The sequence below is a fragment of the Plectropomus leopardus genome, chromosome 13 (genome assembly GCF_026936395.1).
Source record: "Plectropomus leopardus strain MGB_pleo_1.0 chromosome 13, ASM2693639v1, whole genome shotgun sequence".
In the NCBI taxonomy this organism is placed as follows: Eukaryota; Metazoa; Chordata; class Actinopteri; order Perciformes; family Serranidae; genus Plectropomus; species Plectropomus leopardus.
In genome coordinates this window covers 29,235,697-29,254,140 of record NC_142188.1, presented here as the reverse complement: position 1 = coordinate 29,254,140, position 18,444 = coordinate 29,235,697, and the positions used below count along the sequence as shown (strand labels likewise).

Below are 18,444 nucleotides of genomic sequence, written 5' to 3'. Positions count from 1 at the left end.
CCAACTTTTTACAAACAATTAGGTGCCAGACCCAGAACGGAACTGGTTCCACGTTGGGTGGAAAAAGGGTCTTGGTGACGGTGACAAGACTTGAGATGCGATTCAAGTTCACTCCTTTCTGTGGAAACTAAAAGGTTAGTGCATTTACTGTATACTGAGAACCAAGAGCCAATACTGGCTGCACAAGGGCCCCTGAGCCAGATTGTAGCACAAGACAGTTGGAGCTCCACTGTACCGGGGACACACTGTCCCTCCTGCCTCCAGGCTTTTTCCACTGGAGGAGGAAGACAGGAGTTGTGCTGTAATATCTGATGTGATTTTGTGAGCAACATGAAAGCCAGTAGTGTCATTCTTTCTGCAGTTATGCTCCTGAATATCAGCAGTTTATGTTTTTGATTGGATTTCTAGTAGCTGATGGGGTGGGTGTACTAATATGTACATAGGTAGGTTACTGAGGAGGAAGTGGGTATACTCTCCTATATATTTCAGTAGCTTTTGCCTAATAGGTGAGTACACTGACACTAACAGCCAGAAAAAGAGGTGGGTATACCCCATATACCCACTATGCATCTTGCCACACTTGTAGCATCCTCATACCCAAACTGTAAAAGAAATCACAGCCCAACAGTGAGAAGCTTTTTCAAAATGATTTTTATTGGGAGAACTACAAAAAAATGTACAGTACAAAGTTAACAGTCTCACACTCAATTTGTAGTGAACTGACTCCCCAAAAAATATTACAACTCTCGTTGTCTTTTTGTCCGTTTTTTGTTACATTCAAAAAGCTTTACTTCTGATAAAGTAGTCAAAAGTACATAGTGCGCATCCCCCTGTACCTACTATGTACAAACCAAACGTGTTCATCCACTTCCCTCTCCAGCAAACTCAAGACTCAGACTAGATTTCAATATCAAAAAAAGAAAAAAAAAAGAAGAAAAACAGAGCAAAAGGAAATCAAAACAATAAAGAGGAATGGGGATTTAGAAAGGTTACGGTTGTTGTTGTCAGAAGTGTCTGAGTGGTAACAACCTTTAAAAATAAAAAATAGTTTCAGAATCCAACACTACATTCAGTTCAACCTGTGTATAAAAGATGCCATGTAGGAAAAATACTTTATTTGGTTAATTTTAAGGCATGTCAAGATGGTGAACCCCATAGGCACTACACAATAATACTGGGGCACAAGGGATTGCTACATTCTTTAGCACGTGGCTGGAATCACAGTGTGACCTCGTGCAAACAGAGAGAAAACAAAAATACTTTTTGGTTAATTTATTGACTTGGGTTCTTTGTCACTGAAGTCTGATCTAGATCAACAAAAGAAGTACGGTTTGGACGGTCTGTACAACCACATCGTTTATACATTCTACAGAAACATCTACATAGGGATCCTCGAGAAAAAAAAAAAGCCTTCTACAGCACTGACACACAACCTCAGGAGCAAACAGCAATCACGCAAACTTTTTTTTTAATAAACGTAAACAAGGAAACAAAATTAATGAAATAAATATCACATACGTTCTCTTAAATTAAGATTTTTTTTACTCATTTACAATAAAAATAACCAAGTGAAGTTACAAAAAAAGGAGAAAAAAAACAAAATATATATATTACTGTGAAAAGAACATACACTCCACTTTATGCAGATTAATAATGGCGATCATAATTTAAACATAAAAGAATATAGATCTATTGCTTCATCATACTTGATAAATACAGTATGGACACAAATTACCAATGTAGCCTATACTTTTTTCACAAGATAATAAATAAGTTAAATAGTCCATAGCCAGTTATGCACAGCTATGTAAATCACTCAAAAACAGCTAAAAAAATATATATTCAACCATCAGCAGTGATTTCCCCGAACAAACCCAACTCAAGAGTGCTTTTTAACCAAGCAACAAACTAGACTAACCAAACGAACCACTGGGTGGCGCTGGGAGAAGACAGATCTGGAATGGAAGTTGAAGCTTTCAGAGAAGAAAAAGAAAAACACACTTTGATAAAAGAAAAAAAAAATGTTACTTTGAGTCAAGGCATATTCTTGGCAGGATGGGAGGAAATCTGAAAACCGCTTACAGTCTCTTCTTCTTGTCAAGTCATGTTACCCACACATCTAATCCCAGGAAAAGTGTGGCTTGCCTGATAGAGCAAAAGGGAGAGGGGGGCTGCCGTGAGCCCTCGGGCAAGGCACTGATGGAATGCCTTCTGTTTGCTATCTAAGTTTTAATACAGCTATATTACATACAAAGAAAAAAATACTAAACTAATGCCAGGTCAAGGACACTTTAAACTGAAGCTTTATTGATCCCTGTGGGTGAAATTCTCTTCTCTTGCCCCCCTCCAGGGAGGTCAGAGCAGGGTCAGCACCCCTGGAGCTGGTAGGGATTCAATGTCTTACTCAAAGGCACTTCGGCAGGGTGGTTTGCTGAAACGGGGTGGAGGACCAGGGGGTGAGGGGGCTTAACCGAGATCCTCTGCTTGAAGGACAGTCTACCTCACTCACTGACACCCCCTGGCTCCTCAACCACCCTGCCTGACCCGTCCATAAATCCATATGACAACAAAAATATGATTAGTCATCTGAAATCGACAGCCTGCTGAAGATTGGCAAACGTCTTCCAGCGTCCAGACTTGGGGACTCGGAGCCGCTGAGGCTCCCGGAAGAGCTGAGGGACCCGCTCGCATAGCTCTCCCGGTCAGAGAGCGAGTCTGGCGGGCTGGGAGGGGACTCGAACACCGGCGACTCGCTGAGGCGGCGCAGCGCCTGCAAGTGGCTCATGTTGTAGGTCGGAGGGGAGGGCGGGCACACGCTGCTCTGCATGTTCCCGTAGTAGGCACCGGTAGAGTGGTTGTTAGCGTACCCGCTGGGGGTGTGCACAGCCAGGGGGGCCAGTAAGGCTTTTAAGTCCTGTCCGGGGAAAGAGAAGGCACTGTTGATGCAGGACACGGAGTTGGGTGAAAGCACCTCCTCGTAGAAGCTGGAGGTGGAGGTGCAGGAGGAGGCGGTGGTGGGTGGCGGTGGGGTCCGGGACATGGGGCTGTCGAGCAGTGGAGACTCGAGTCCGTGATGGGTGGAGAAGCCGGAGAAGCTGAGGCTGTGATGAAGCTTTGGTCTGTCCCTCTGAGTGTAGCTGAGCTGCTGCGGCGGGAGGACGTCCCTCTGGTAGCTGCAAAGCTCGCGAGCCGACCTGGACTCCCCCGCCTGCACGTTCGCGTTGGCGGCCGGAGCGGGCCGGCGCTCGTCGGCGTTGTGGATAAAGTGACACCGGGGGCCGTAAGGGCAGAAACCGATGGTGTGGAAGGTGCGGCACGGCTCCGTTTTGTACTTAGGGTGGCGAGACAAGCTCCTCAACTCGTGGTAGCCGTGAGCGAACTGACATTTCTCCCCGTACTTGCACGACCCGTTCTCCTCGAAGGGCCGGCACAGCTCGGTCTTGTAGCGGGTGGAGTTGATCTGAGAGCCGGGCTTCTGCTGCAGCACGCCCCGGTCCCCGTTGTCGCTGTAAGCGCGGTCGCGGAACTTGTTCTCCTTGTTCATGAGGGCCGTGGCGCTGCTGTTGCTGCTCGCTGTGTTCTCCTTCAGGCTGCTGTAGGAGCCCATCGAGTATTTGTTGCCGTTGTTCATCGCCTCCACGTTGCTGGTTGAGTTTCTGCGGAAAAATCCCGGTGTGAAGGGGCCACCGGAGCCCGGAGTCGTGACCGGAGCTCCCACAGCTTTCTTGTCCAGCATGCTGTTGATGTGGAGGGCGTTCATGTTCATGCTTTTATCTTGCTGTAGAGGGGAAAAAAATACAAGTTAGCAATGCACTTCAAATTCAGTGTCTATTTTGACCACATGGCATGTTTAAGAACTGTTCGCCTGCGACGTGACAACTTGTTGCAGCATGCTAACTCCGCAAAGCACGCTAACGCTCAGCGAAGTGCCTCACTCTGAGCAGAAAAACTCTGCACTCGGTGTCAAAGTTTTACCTTGTAAAGCATGTCCATGTCGTAGAACGCAGACAAGACAGTCGCAGACATCTCTTTTCCCCAAGCTTGCTGCCGCACTCCCTCTTTCATGGAGGACCGACCAGGATCCTTGAATGCGACGTGCGGAAACGGTAGTTTGTGCCACGACTGGTTTTGGTTGTGGAAAAAAAAAGTTGCTTTAAAAGTTTATGTGCAGCTTAAGTCCGTAGAAAAGGAGAAAAAAAAGAAGGGGGGATAGGTTTGTATTGTTGAGTTGTAGGTGGCTTTATGTCCTCCCCTCGAGAAGCGCTGAGCCAGAGTGCTTCACTGTGCGCTCGAGCCTTTTTGCCTGGGTATAAATGCCTGGCGGTGGCCAGGGAGGGGCGAGCTGAAGTCGGTGCAAAGTTTTGCGAGGAGCCGCCTCCTCCCCTCCTCTCAGAAAAAAACTTCCATTCACCGGTTGGCCGCCTATTCTTTAACACCACGCCTTGAAATTCAACCCCAGCACCCCCCCTCCTCCTCACACCCCTCTAAACTTTTTTTTCTCTTTTAATCACACAACCAATTTTGTGGAAGTTGGTTTTGCTTTTTTGGTTGACTCTCGCTGAGAAAGAATGTGGAACCATCAAGGCCCTGTGCATGCAAGCTGTTCTCCAGCAAATTAACCATTCACACCTGGCTCCTCTAATGAAGCTGCGCTGCTGATCTCACTCAAAATCACCGCAGCTGAGCTGAAATGAAATGGAATTTGTGTATCAAACTTCCCAGCAAAGTTGTGGGGTTTGAACTACCAGTGACAAGGCCACCCCTCTAGCCTCTGGACCACCACACTTGGAAGCTGACACATGTATTTGTAATGGAAGGAAACTCTTTGCCTCACCCTCTCTCTCCCTGTGGATGGGGTGAGACCACAAGTATGAGCGGAGAGGAGTCCAGGCAGAGTGCAGCACAATTTTTAGAATCCACTGGTTGCATAATCAACTTCCACAGCAGTCTACTACACATGGAAAAACAGACAACTTCATGTGCCCACATGACCTACTTTTGCATGGTCTGAAAACTTCACCTTCAGATCAGAAATCTGTCACTCCTAAAAGCACAACAGAAACAAAAAATGGATTTAGTTTGGTGAAATCTTTTTAAGCCACTCTTCTAAAGTTCCTCCCTGACTTGTTTTTCCCAATCACAGCCCAGACTGCAGGAATGTGGTTTCCATGTGGTGCGGCGGAGCAACACTGCCCCCATGAGAGCAAAATGGGTACTGACTGGGAAAGATTGGGGCGCCACCTGCTGAGCAAAACTGGAGAATTTCAAGGTGCAATCAGGCATATCACACTTTTAGTGTAGAGAAATTCCATTTTTTACACAGAGAGGATAAAGTAGAGCTCCAGACACAGATACATCCATGTTAAGGGATGTTTTGGTCATTTCAACACTCCTTTTTTTAAGTCAGAAACTGCAGTGTGATCGCAATAAGCATGATGTAACCCTTCCAGGATGGCAAAATGTTCACATGAAAATGTCAAACTACTCCACTCTGCTCTTGGAGTTATGTCAAGTTTTAAAAACCACAGTGGAAAGATTGCAGTGTTGGCAGTGGAGGACGGGACTCTATATCAGGGCTCTGCAAAAAAAAAGGCAGATATTTTGGTCAGGGGGGTGTAAAAGCAGCACATGTCACCAGAAATTGCTTGTTTCTGCAAAACTGGTAACCATTACGGCCTTTCTCATATAGGATCATGATTGGAAAAGTGGGTATAAAAATTATTTTTTGTGATTCAATACTCGTTTAAGTGCTGAATGGTTTGGTTGGAGCGGCAGGGAGGGAGGTAAAAAAAAAAAAAGGAAAATAGCAACAGGCAAAAAACAAGTGACATAAGAGCTTGGAATCTACTACTACCAACCCTAAAATTAGGCTGAGGGCTGCCCCAGGACTATTTGCAAGTTGTGATAAATAGTTTAATGTGAAGGACAGACACAGAGAGGCTCCTGAGAAATCCCTTGAACATGTCCTCATCCGCAGAAACCGCTCTCCCATCACACGGCTCTGTTTTTATTAGGGGATGTCGAGCTGTTCCAAAACATTACGTCAGTTTTACTGTAACAGGGAACATGGCTACCAAGGAGGGAGAAGGGTCCAGCTGTACGAGAGGGCAGCATGGATCCACACACATATTCTTACACTTACACCACACACACACGCAGGACAGTAGTCCATTGTGCCGTCCTTCCTAATTACATAACCAGGAAAAGTAGAGGGAAGCATAAAAACACAGTCCGATGGGAAGAATCCTGCAGTAAATTAAATATCACAGGAAAATAACACCTCGTATAAACATACAGTAGAAGTCGAAGCGTACACTGAAATACAATTTTGGTGACGTGTCAGAGAAAACACTTTGCTTTCACAATCCCAAGCCTCGGCCCATAAAGCTCGTCTCACTGCACAATCGCACCATTGAAGTTGGTGCTTGAAGCTTTAGGCCCTGAGTTGTTTTGTTCCAACCTTAAATCCCTGGTAGACGTGGAGAAAGCAGAGCACTCTGTGGACTCAATACTGACACTGTTAGAAAGTTTGTCGTGTGACACATTCCCACTGATAGGAGAACAGGGCGTCAAGTGTTGCTTTTGCACGAACTGGCTTTAGTTATTGTTATGGTTTCTGCACACATATTCACACCATGTTAATATTATTATCTTTGTTTTCCCTCTCCTCACTTTTTATAAAATTATTAACATTAAAGAAGCGAAACATTCTACAACCCCAATTTCTAAAAAAGTTGTGATGCTTTGTAAAATAAAATAAATAAAATCAGAATGAAATGATTTGCAAATCTTTTATGACCTATATTCTATAAAAATACTTAAAAAAAGATATTTCATGTTAAAACTGATTATTCTTTATTGTGAAATAAAGCCTTTTTACAGAATTTGATGCATGCAACGTGTTCCAAAAAAGTTGGGGAAGGGGCATGTTTAACACGTTTTACATCACCTTTTCTTTTACTAACACTCAGTAAGTGTTTGCGAACTGAGGTCACTAATTGTGAAAATTTAATTCTTTCCCATTCTTGACTGATATATGTCTTAAGCTGCTCAGCAGTCCAGGTTCTCCTTTGTTGTATTTTGCGCATCACAAGGCGACACAAATTTTAATGCGAGACAGCTGCAGTCCAGTCTAGTGGCCACACCCTTTATTAGAAAGCCACGCTGTTATAACGTGCAGAAAGGGACATCCCTAAAAAAAAACATTGTGATGGCAGCATTTGTTGCACCAAAACCTGGATGTACCTTTCAGCTTTTTTAAAATTCAGTATTCAATTGTATATTTCACAAAAAAGGTTTATCAGTTTGAAAAAAAAATCTTGTCTGCGTACTGTATTCATCTGAATATAGGTCCCAATGCAAATCATTGCATTCTGTTTTTATTTCCGTTTTAAGTTACGTCTGAATTTTTATGGAATTGGGGTTAAACTTTATGTATTTATTTTTTTTAAAAAATAGAACATTGGAATAAAAATTTCAAACATATTTAATTAAAAAGACATCAAGGAACAATAACCATCAAAATTAAAACATCTGATAATCAACATTTGTAAGACAAAGTATGAGACGAATAAAGTACAAAAATCCAACTCTTACCTTCATTCCCTTGATAGTAAAAAGACCACAAAACCGGTCTGTGGTCTCATGCGTTGGTTATTGAGTTGTATTTCTAAAAAACATTTTCCGTACATTATCAGAAACTTTGATTTAAAACAAAGTTTTCCTAAAATGAAAAAACCAAAGACCACAAACTCTTCTACTTCAGCCTGTCCAGCACATCCAGAGCCAGAGTGGCCCTCTGGTGCCGCAGCACCAGCCGGGCGTGCTCCATGGTGAAGCAGAACTGGGGCAGGGTGGGGAGGGAGTCCAGGGCCTGCTGGGAGCTGAGGGCCTTGGCCTGGGCCTGAGTTGACAATGTGTGGATCTGGTGGACCTGGTCCGGCCCTGTGGTTCCTGCAGCCTGGGTCTGCTTGAAGGTCAAGATGAGAGAGCCAACATGTCTGTGAAGGAGCTTCACCCACTGCACCGGCTCGGCCCACAGGTTCAGATCCCCCTTCTCGAATAGGAAGTCGTCTTCATCCTGGTCACAAGCAAAATGAGAGTTGTTATTGGGATGTTGTTTTCAGTCAGTACCATTTGTGGGTTTTTGGTCACATGGGGGAAACACAAAAAGCTGTCAACACAACATAGACAAATTATAAAATTGAGATGAGGAAAGTTAGCCTTTTTTAGGCCCCTAAAATGCCACGGTCAAGTGAACGAAAGGCCAAACCGCAACAAAAGTTTAAAGTTTCATGCAAAAACCCTCAACCATTCATTGTGCTGGGTCTATCTGATCAGCTGATCTCAAACTGCTTTTGAGGAATAAAAGGTATCATGTTCCACCCATACATTAGCAGATGGCTGCTGCTGGAAACGCAAAAACAACTGTTAAATTAACTGCAATGAATTGAAACGAACTGCTTGGTGGAAACACGGCTTATCAGATAGCACTTTGCACGTAATCATTTAGCCCATAGTATAAAAAAATGACTAGTGAGGCTTTAAAAATACTACACCTTTCAATTTACAGCTTATGATATTTACATGACAATCATCATGGTCACTGGTTTCACTTGATACAAACCATCGTCTTCAAACATCTCGCCTTTGTACTTATTGTGATGTTCCTGTTCCGCTGTGTAACAATGTTAGCTGTCAACATGTATCTGCTCCGAGGTCACGGAGACAAAGTCACTCTTCAGTTAGGGGGCAGTTTCTCACCACACTGGAAGCTTCATCTTCATCCACTTCATTGCTGGCTTCTTCCTCATTTCCCAGCAGCCACTCTGTCAGAGCGAGGACACCCGCTGGTACCTGCCCCCACAGCTCAAAGAGCCGACACAGGAGCTCCACGCCTGCGTCCAGGGCCACCGGAGGACACACGGACACACCTGTCACATCTGAGGACAGAAGAGGCAACACATTTATACCAAATCTGTCAACAGTGTTTCACATTTAAGACACATAACACTTGTGTCGGCTTTGGTGTATGTGACTGTGTCCAGTTTTCCCACATTTACCCAATTCACACAACTTCTGCTGCAGCTGCCATGTCATCAGTGACTGTGTCAGCTGAGCAGTGGTTTAACTAACGCTGGTTTTGACTTTAGTCTTAACTTCAGTTCAGGAATGATCACATGACCTCTGCCCTGTGATCTGAGGTTATGCTCAAGCTCATAATGAGGTAGGAGGTCAGGGAGAAACAGAGAAAGAAAGAAAACTGCAACATTGTAAAATCTCAAAATCGGAGACAAAAGTTTTCTGAGAGGAAGTATCAAAGTGCAGGACTGGATTGTAACAGCTGTTCTTAAAACTACGCCTGGGAATGAAGTCGCTCAAAAGTTCTTTGTAACTATTAGCTTGTTTCAAATGACTGATTTACAAAATGCACAAATCAGCACCATTAAAGCTGGAGAAATATATGAGTCTGCAAAGACTTGAGTGATCCATAAATCGGATGCAAGGACACGTCTGTTCAATAGGGGCATAAATCACTAGTTTCATCACAATACAATATCATTTTCATTCTTTGGACAATACCATATTTGATTCAATTCAGGGGCCTGTTATTAACATGAGATGATATCAGTGAATATCCTCATTGTCTTTTTCTTAGATGCTCGCTCTTGTCTTCTTGCACTGTTTGAATGTTAAAGGAGGTGTGCTTAGAAGGAAATGGTGACACAGACGTGCCATGTGAATGTGAAATAAAGGCTTATTTTAAAGGTTATGATATGTATACGTGTTTTTTTTTTTCTTTTTTGCATTGACGACATTGGATTGTTAATCACTGAAATTATTAATAAGTATCCTTTCCTCTCTCAATATTGCACTGTGTTGTTATTTGTAAATGTGCTAACTGGCTGACTAGCATCTTGAATCTATCCTGTCAGTCTTCCATTTTTCAATTTTTAATGATGAATACAAACTACTGCTGTCTGCTGGTATGAAGAGCTATTTCCTCTCACACAGGTGCAGAATGTACCTGGGAATTGGCTGATGTCTTTGCAGCATGTTCAGTGCAACTTTTTGGATGCCCAGGTGATGCCAATTGCATCATCTCATGCATCATGATGCTATGGGCAGCTTTTGTTGCCACTAATTCTTTAATGCCGGTTTGGTGTGTCTGTGCCATTAGCAGAGGGGGAAAATAAAAGGACAGAGTAAGAAGTCATATATAGGGAACCCTAGACATAATCAGTTGGTGTGAGGTTGGATTTCTCAGCATGTTTCAATGTGTGCTGTCCAACTGAGTTCTTTCTGGTTCTCTGCAGTCACCTGATGTTTGAAAATCGACTTAGAGGCTGGTTTCCTCGATCAGGCTAAAAGTTGAAGATAAACCTGTTTATAACTGGGATTCTACGAGAGCAGATGTGCATGACTTAGACCCAGCCCATGGAGTATCGTATGATGCAGTGGCATGGAAGGAAAAACCATTACGCGTAGTGCTGTATCCCTGCATCCAAAATAATTAAATCCAAACCCTGACTAAAACTCAAGCTGAAATAAATAATTCTAAATAAGTCTGTTTCCAAAGCTGAACAGTGCACTTTTTGTAAAATTCAGATGCAGGGAAAAATGTGTGCGTGTCTGTCACTGCGCCGCATGCCAAAAAACAAGGGGAAAAAAACTCTTTGGGCTGACGGATTATCAAATACGAAATAAATATTCCATGTTTGGAAATGACGAAAACCTGATTACTGATTATGTAGACAATTTTCCACCTTCACCTGATTTCCCTCAAAAACCTGGTTTCGTGTAACTGTTGGTGCTTTTGGAGTTTAGCCTTTTAAATGATGCAGGGCTGAGTGTAGGATCCAAACTTAGTGTGTGTGTGTGTGAGTGTGTTTCTCTGGGCTTGGACGGCCTTCTGGGAAACAAAACTATAACTCATACAACCGACCACGATCGGGGTGTGTATGAGTGAAAACTATTCTGCGCCAATATGCTCACGCAGTAAGCGCACACGTTGCTCTAACTTCCTGTTTACGTGTTAATGAATGGATTGCCCACATGTGCGAACGGGATGTTCACGTAGACTGTCTTTATTAAATTTAATGACTAAATAAATTTATGTTTTTTAGTAGTCTTGTAGTATTTTTAGTCTTGTACAAATAGTCCTCTGTTGCCATAATGCTTTGACACACACACACACACACATCCAGAGACAGGCCCGTCATGAGTGGAGGAAGTGTGAGTGCAAGGACACACACTTCAAACGGAGGGAAAACATAACGTATGACTTCATTTAACGACTCCAGTTGTCCACGCAGCAACTATCTGACACAGAGGTTGTGTGTATGTGTGTGTTGTTCTCCCACCTTGACCATCCTCACCACAGCTGACACCCAGATAACACCAGAGACTTCAAAAGGCTTTCAGAGACACTAGCCAAAACACTACCACTATGGGAAGAGAAGAGGGAGGGAGGGTGGAGGTATACAGACCCCCATCAGCACACATACAGTAAACACACACACACACACACACACACCCGGATTGTTTTTCCTCTTCAGAGAGGAGGCGTAAAATCGTTGCAGAGCCTAAAGTCTGAGCGGCAAGGGAAACCCGCTCTGTGAACATTAGAGGCTGCTGATTGTACCGTATTAGAGGAGATTTAAGAGTTTAGGAGCTTGAGTGACAAATTCCTTTCTTTACCAAGAAGCCGCCTCTCTCAGGGACGGCCCAGCCTCTGATGTCAAGCCTTTACAGCCCATACATAATAGGAAATTTTAGCTGCGTTCAATTTATCTACTTTTCTACGGAGGTTTCACACATCGCTTAATGCGATTCCCCTCCTTGAGCTTTTGGCGCAAAATGCTCCGTTTCTCAAGGGGATTGTCTTTCATGCTGTTGCTGGCATGTGTGTTGGGTGTGTAGTGTGTGAGTACATGTGCTGGCATGAGTTTAGTCCTAAGTAAGCATTGTGTGTGTTGGAAGACTGTGTGAGTTTATGTCAGACGATCTTGTCTCAGCAAATGACAATATCAGTGCCAGTTGGTGAATGAATGGGTTTGAATAAGATGGGGTGAGGCTGTGTGTGTGTGTGTGTGTGTGTGTGTGTGTGTGTGTGTGTGTGTGGCATTGGCATCCACTGGCACACACTGCATCCACTGGCACTGTTATAGTACATCTGAGCTGGGCAGGGCAGGAGTGTGAGGGGAAAACTTAACCTTGTGCCACTTGTGGAAACAGTATAACAGTTGTACCATTCTGAGCTTCTGAGGGTTTTTTTTTTTTTAAATTGAACTAAGATCTTTAGTTGCCTTGTTAGAGACTTTGGCAACCAATGTTTCAGAAAGTGGTTTATATGTAAATCTGCAGGAACCATAACAAACCTTTCATCATGCACACACACTATCATCTCTGCTGAGGAAACATTAAAAACCCCTTTTAGTGGGACACAGAATCCAAATAGACAAAAAGATTGAGAGCTTATAGTTTGAACCTTTGGCTGTGCCATGCTACATGCCAAATCATGCCAACGCTAGCATGGCAACACGCTAACAATGAAAATATTAACATAATGGGGTTCAGCAGGTATAATCTGACATAAACCTGTTTGCATGCTACTGTTTGCTATTTAGCACTAAATGCAAAGTACAGCCAAGGATGATAAGAATGATATATAATAGGAATGAAGTCCATCTACTGATGAAGACCATGTGGTATGGTTACAGCTCTGGAAAAAGCTAGTGACAAGGCCTTGCGTTGGGCTTGTTTTGCCAAACCATGTTTTCTAAGACTTAACTTCCATGAGTTTACTTCCCTAGTTTTCAAATACAGCAGCATTCCAGACTCAAAGTTGAATTCATATTCATTACTGTATATGTTGCAATGTGCCAGTACTGAAGTACAATTATTTGTATGACAGCAAATATAGTATACTATTACAACTAGTGTGTAGTGCAAACTGTGTGCAATGTGTACTCTCTGGCATACAGAATAAGCCATTTTTGCCCTGATAAAGACTCAAGAGTTAAGCTGGAAAAGTTGATGGCTAATTCTTGAAAAATATGAATTAAGTTTTTTGTGTGTGTGTGTTAAATACAGAAGAGGTGGTGCCGTGGTGGTCAAGGGTTTACAGCCCCGACCCATATTTGAATACTGCACAACATTCTTGCAACCTGACATCTATTGTTGCATAGTATAAGATAGCTCTGATCATGATGAAAACTTTAGGTTTCAATAAAGGTTTCATCATAATCAAAAAATTAAAAATCATATGCTGTCTCATTCAAAACTAATCTTATCTTGTAGCCATTCACTTCCTTCCCTGTTTCAGCCATCTTACCTCAATTCATTGCACACATACTGTATACTAGTATTCTGTTGTTTAGTTATTTTCCCACACATTAGTCGTTACTTCCATATGCTCAGACTAAACACAAAATGACCACACCGGACAACTGACAAAGTAGAAATGTTTCTGTTTGGTTGCTGATAAAAGGACACAGCAAGTGTCACGTTGAAGATGATGTCACAGAAGTTTCACACACCGTTGCTATCTCTGAATTCTCCCTACTTCTATACTCAGTAAAATACAAAAAAAGAGGAAAAAACAGGTACCAGAAGTAAGTTGAGTCAAACTGAACAATGCAGAGGAAATGATGCATTAGTAGATTATCAGCATTTTTAACAATGTTCGCATTATTAGTAGACTAAATGTGCCAAATTGTGTAACTCATTATACACTATCAATAATAGCAGACTGTATAATAATGATATCCTTGAATGTTTGCTGTTTTTTGAACATCAGTGTTTGTCACACTGTTGCAGCCTCATTGTGTCTGATTAACAGTTGAGTCATTAAAGTCTTAGAATTAAATTAAGAGAGTGGAGAGACCTTCGCTGTTCAGTAAATCCTCACTGAGCCTCTGCAGCTGGGGGGTGTCGGATGTCCCATTGAGCGGAGGAGGAGGAGGTGGAGGTTAAGGGGTGGATGGTGGGGGTGGGTTTCGGCGGGCTGTCAGGATAGTGAAATGAGAGAAAACACTTCCCTGCCCTCACTCTACTCACTGGTGTCATCATGTCATTCCTCTGCTCAGCCACCCACATCTGAGGGATTTGGGTTAGAAGGCCCAACCTCAACTAACTGCTTCTACTACGCCCATCCAACCAAAGGGCTGTAACCTGCAGACAGACCACCGTTCAGGTCCCTCAGCTACACCTGCTCTGCCCCAGAGTCAGGTCTTTATTCCATATAGATCATATGGGGTGGTGTGGATTCTGAAAATTAGGGATGCACGATAATATCAGCACATCATCAGTATCGGTCGACATTAGCTTTAAAATGAAATACTGGAACTGGCAACATGCTGATTCCTGCTGATATGACAAACTGATACTGAAACTACCTTTTTTTACTGGCAAAATGAACATGAACAAAACATCCTCCCCAAGCCAAAGATTTTTTCTTATTTTGCACAATGAATGAATGTTACATATATTGAAAAGCATTGTATCGTGTGTCTCCATCTGTTGGTGGGCCGTCATGACAAGAGTTTGCTTTAAATCATGTTAATTTCACTACAGGAGAAAAACGACGATGACATAAGTTGGAGAAAAAAGTGGATATATCAGTATAGGTTATCAACCAAATGAGTTACTGTATATCAGCATATTATTATTATTATTATTATATTAAATATTGGCAAAAAATCCCTTATCATGCATCCCCACTAAACATCCATTTTATTAAGCTTGAAAGTGCATCATGCGCGTGTGAAAACAAGACTTTCAGTTGCAGAAAACCACAAGTGACATATACAAGATTTCCAGCAAACACCCACAACATACACCCTCACGAAAGCTCAAAGAAACACTCTTCCTCTCACATGATACACAGAGCATGTGACACAGACGCTGCAGTGGAGCCGAGACACCAGGAAGCATAGGTGTGAGATAGAGAGGTGTGAAATAAAAACACACTCTTTACAGCCCCGACTTCCTCTGGTGGTTGACGAGAAACGCCAGAGTGTGGAGACCGAGAGCAACAACAGCAGCAACAACAACAACAACAACAACAACAACAACAACATCATTCAAATGAAACATTACCATGAAAATAATTGCCCCAAAACTTAGTGAATGGTGAGCATTAACATAGAAATACTGGTCTGAGAATATGCTGGAAGTCTGAGTTCACTGAAGCAGCATCTGTCATGAAGCCCAGTCAGTGGTTCGTTCAGTCAAAGGATCGAATACAAGTCAATTGGTGCCTCAACAGGGAGCCAGCAGAGGCTGTCTCTGTCATGGAAACACCATCGTTACCTGTAGTCCTTTCATTTCCTATGAGACACAAATCAAAGGCGATCTACAGGTAATTGTTATGTTCTGTGGACTCTGACAGACTGTATTGGTAAAAAAAGGTTGTTTGACTGTAAATTCTCAGAGAATTGCTTGTGTTTGTTGACCAGGTCAAAGTAGCAAACTGATACCCTTTTAACACCCCAATTAGCATGAACATGCTGTTTTTTTTAAATGCGGGAAAACCTGCTAAATATAGGCAACAGACCCCTTTTCTCCATCGCCAATAGACCAAAACTCTGCAGTGGACAAGTGTGTCTTTATGTTTTTTCCTAATGTGTGACATTTAGCGTCACGGATGTGTCTAAAAACAGGTTAGTGAACGGCAGAAAGCAGCAATGAAGGCCAGTGAAAATGAAAATTCTTTGAGATATCTGTTAGTCATTCAGTCTCTCTTTCAAACTCAGTTCCGAGTAAATTAAATAATTTGTAAGCCATACTTGGCCGGAGGAGGACGAAATTTGTGGTGCCACTGCCCCGGAAAAGAGATAAAAAAATTAGCACATCCACTCGGCCCAGGTGTCGTATTTCCATAACTGCCAATTGGAGGCAATTGGAGCTGAGCCGATAAATATCCACGACTACTGCAGAGTCATTTGTACCGGGATCTCAACCTTTCTCACCAAAGAAATTAGAAGATATTAGTGGGTTTTTTTTAGTCTAGTTGGAAAGTGGTTTAAGTTGATTTTTGGTATGCCAAAAATTTCACAATTGAAGCACCAAAGGCAGCGATATTACGACTTCTAGTCCCTTGTATGGGCCAAGGTACAAAAATGCTGGATCCAACAATACCCATAATGCAATTCAGTAGCACATTTCATTATGAATCCCCTGACACAATCAGAGTTACATTTTTTAAATTGGAAAAAATACACAAAAAATTGTACAACTGCTTGTAGTAATCTTGTTGAGTAGTCCTCAAAATGTGCAAAATGAGTACAAAATGCTTTACATATAGCATCAAATAACCATACCCCACCCAAAAAAAAAAAAAACTAAAATCTTTATAGACTAATCTGATATTACAATCTCCTTAAAAACAAAAAAGAAATGGCTAGTTCATGTGGTTTGGTGGTTTACTTAAGTAACCGTAATCTCTTTGTACAAAAGTAAATGACGATTGAGGAATAAATTGGTCTTAAAAAGACGAATAAGACGCTTTCGGCATATTTAACTTTGTGCTGCAGTACTTTTTTCATTAAATTCCATATAAAAACATTTAGGTTGAGTCCAGGTAAAATTGCATAGAACTTTTATGTTAAAGTGATGCATGGACACATTTATGTAACCAGGTGCTTTTCTGACAGAGGCTTGTAACTGACACATGTCCTCAGTGTGAACTATCTGTATGATATCAACTCCACATAGGAGAAAGTGACCATTCAGCAACCTATAGCTCCAGCCAGATCTAGATCTGATTCTGTTTCACAATCACAGAGGATGCATAATGAGGCCGACTCACTGTCACACGGTTAGATTGTGAAATACCAACACCAAGACACTCTGCACTCCTATTTTATCTTCACAACACATCACGTTGTACAACCCACAGCTGTAGGCTGCAATGATTACAATGTACACACACTTGAACACAGCCTGCAGACACCAGTCATTTCTGCAGACTTGAGACTTTATTTTACACTGCCGAATCATTAAAATCTCATTCCACATGTTGCCTTTTCAGCCAAAGATGGCAAAAGCAGCAAAACACTATTCCTGTTTGTGTTTTCACAGCTTATTTACTCCAAAAGTAAACTTTACAGCTACAAATTGAAAGTTGAGAAATTCCGTAGTAGTCACAACTGCCTCTTGTTTCTTTGTATTTTATAGGATCTTCTCAACGTAGTGACACTTTTTTTTGAAATCTTGCTCACATTCACGATAAACCAACACGACATCAGGTTTGATGGTTGAGTGAGTATTGTGCTAAAATAGGACGAGGTCTGTTTAATGAATGTCCTTCAGCACTATTGGGTCGTTCACTTCCATTCATGTGCGTCATCCACTGTAAATGAATGAACCGGGGGAAGGACACATGAATGAAAATTGCGACCAGGCATTTGTTGGCTTTACTGTAAGCAAAGTAGGTCACTCCAGGCATGTTGGTGGATAATGGTTCACCGAGAATGGCCTGGAAAGCGTGCACATGTCAGCACAGTGTTTGAGGTCACTACTGCATTTTTAACAGAGTTCAACACTGCCTCACAATAGTGGATAAAACAGAAGGGAGGACTTAAATTGGTCAAGCTTTATGTACTGATGGACAGTTTGCATCACGTAATGTATTTTTTTGGGGGAGTAAGCTTTTAAACTTTCTGTCAGATGATTAGATGATAACATTGATACCACTCTTGTCAATGTTAAGTGGCAACCATGGGACTGAAGTCAATGCAGTAGTGCTAAAAACTGCAGTTCCACGAATGACCACTTGAGGCTTGCTCCAAGAGTGAGCCAGTCCCCATATATACCCATGTTAAGTTGCCCAACTTTACAGCAAAAGATAAACATGTTCACAGCCTGGTACAAAAAATACTTTTGGTCTCTAAAGCTAATTTCCCATTAACTGTTTCAAAAATCCAAGATGGCAATTGCCAAAATGCCAAACTCACGGCTTCAAAATAAGCGTCCACAAACCAATGGGTAACATCACTATGGCTATGGCCATTACTTCGATACAGTCTATGGTCAGTACATCAATCATTATGTTACAGCTAACAGCTGGTTAGCTTAGCATAGCACAAAGGAAAAAGGGTGAAACAGCTAGTCTGGCTCTGTCCTAAAGTAGCAAAATCGGCTTACAAACACCTCTACATTGTTAACTAAAACAAAATTATGTTAGAATCAAGACTACTAATTGTTAAAAACTTTTCTGTTAAAGGAAGGCTAAAGAACACGAGGCTGACATTTTTGAAGATACTTGAGGGGAGAGTCAGCTGAGTGTGAATTTCTTTGCCCTTATTAGCAGATACCACAAAACACAATTTAAGGTAAGTTGTACACAGGCGTCTTATTCAAATGGTAAATTAATCTTACACAAAATCCCAAAATAATGTTAAATTTCTGACCTGATTTGATTAGAATCTATCATATAAA

The 18,444-nt window shown here is 42.1% G+C and overlaps 2 protein-coding genes across 4 annotated transcripts in view; both read right to left on the bottom strand.

Moving 5' to 3' along the window:
• Positions 1–632: 632 nt before the first annotated feature.
• Positions 633–4,450, bottom strand: zfp36l2 (ZFP36 like 2 zinc finger CCCH-type). The gene is made up of 2 exons (XM_042502351.2): positions 3,976–4,450; positions 633–3,778 (listed from the first exon to the last, which is right to left on the bottom strand). The coding sequence occupies exons 1-2, from the start codon at positions 4,063–4,065 to the stop codon at positions 2,579–2,581; spliced, it is 1,290 nt and encodes a 429-aa protein (XP_042358285.2). The 5' UTR covers positions 4,066–4,450; the 3' UTR covers positions 633–2,578.
• A 3,018-nt stretch (positions 4,451–7,468) lies between these two features.
• Positions 7,469–18,444, bottom strand: part of thada (THADA armadillo repeat containing) — a 111,569-nt gene continuing 100,593 nt past the window's right edge. For all 3 annotated transcript variants that reach the window (XM_088086194.1, XM_088086192.1, XM_088086193.1), the window contains exons 37-38: positions 8,764–8,942; positions 7,469–8,080 (exon numbers count right to left, since the gene is read on the bottom strand). In XM_088086194.1, coding sequence (XP_087942320.1) covers positions 7,757–8,080; positions 8,764–8,942 — 503 coding nt within the window. In that variant the 3' untranslated portion in view covers positions 7,469–7,756. The remainder of the gene's footprint in view (positions 8,081–8,763; positions 8,943–18,444) is intronic.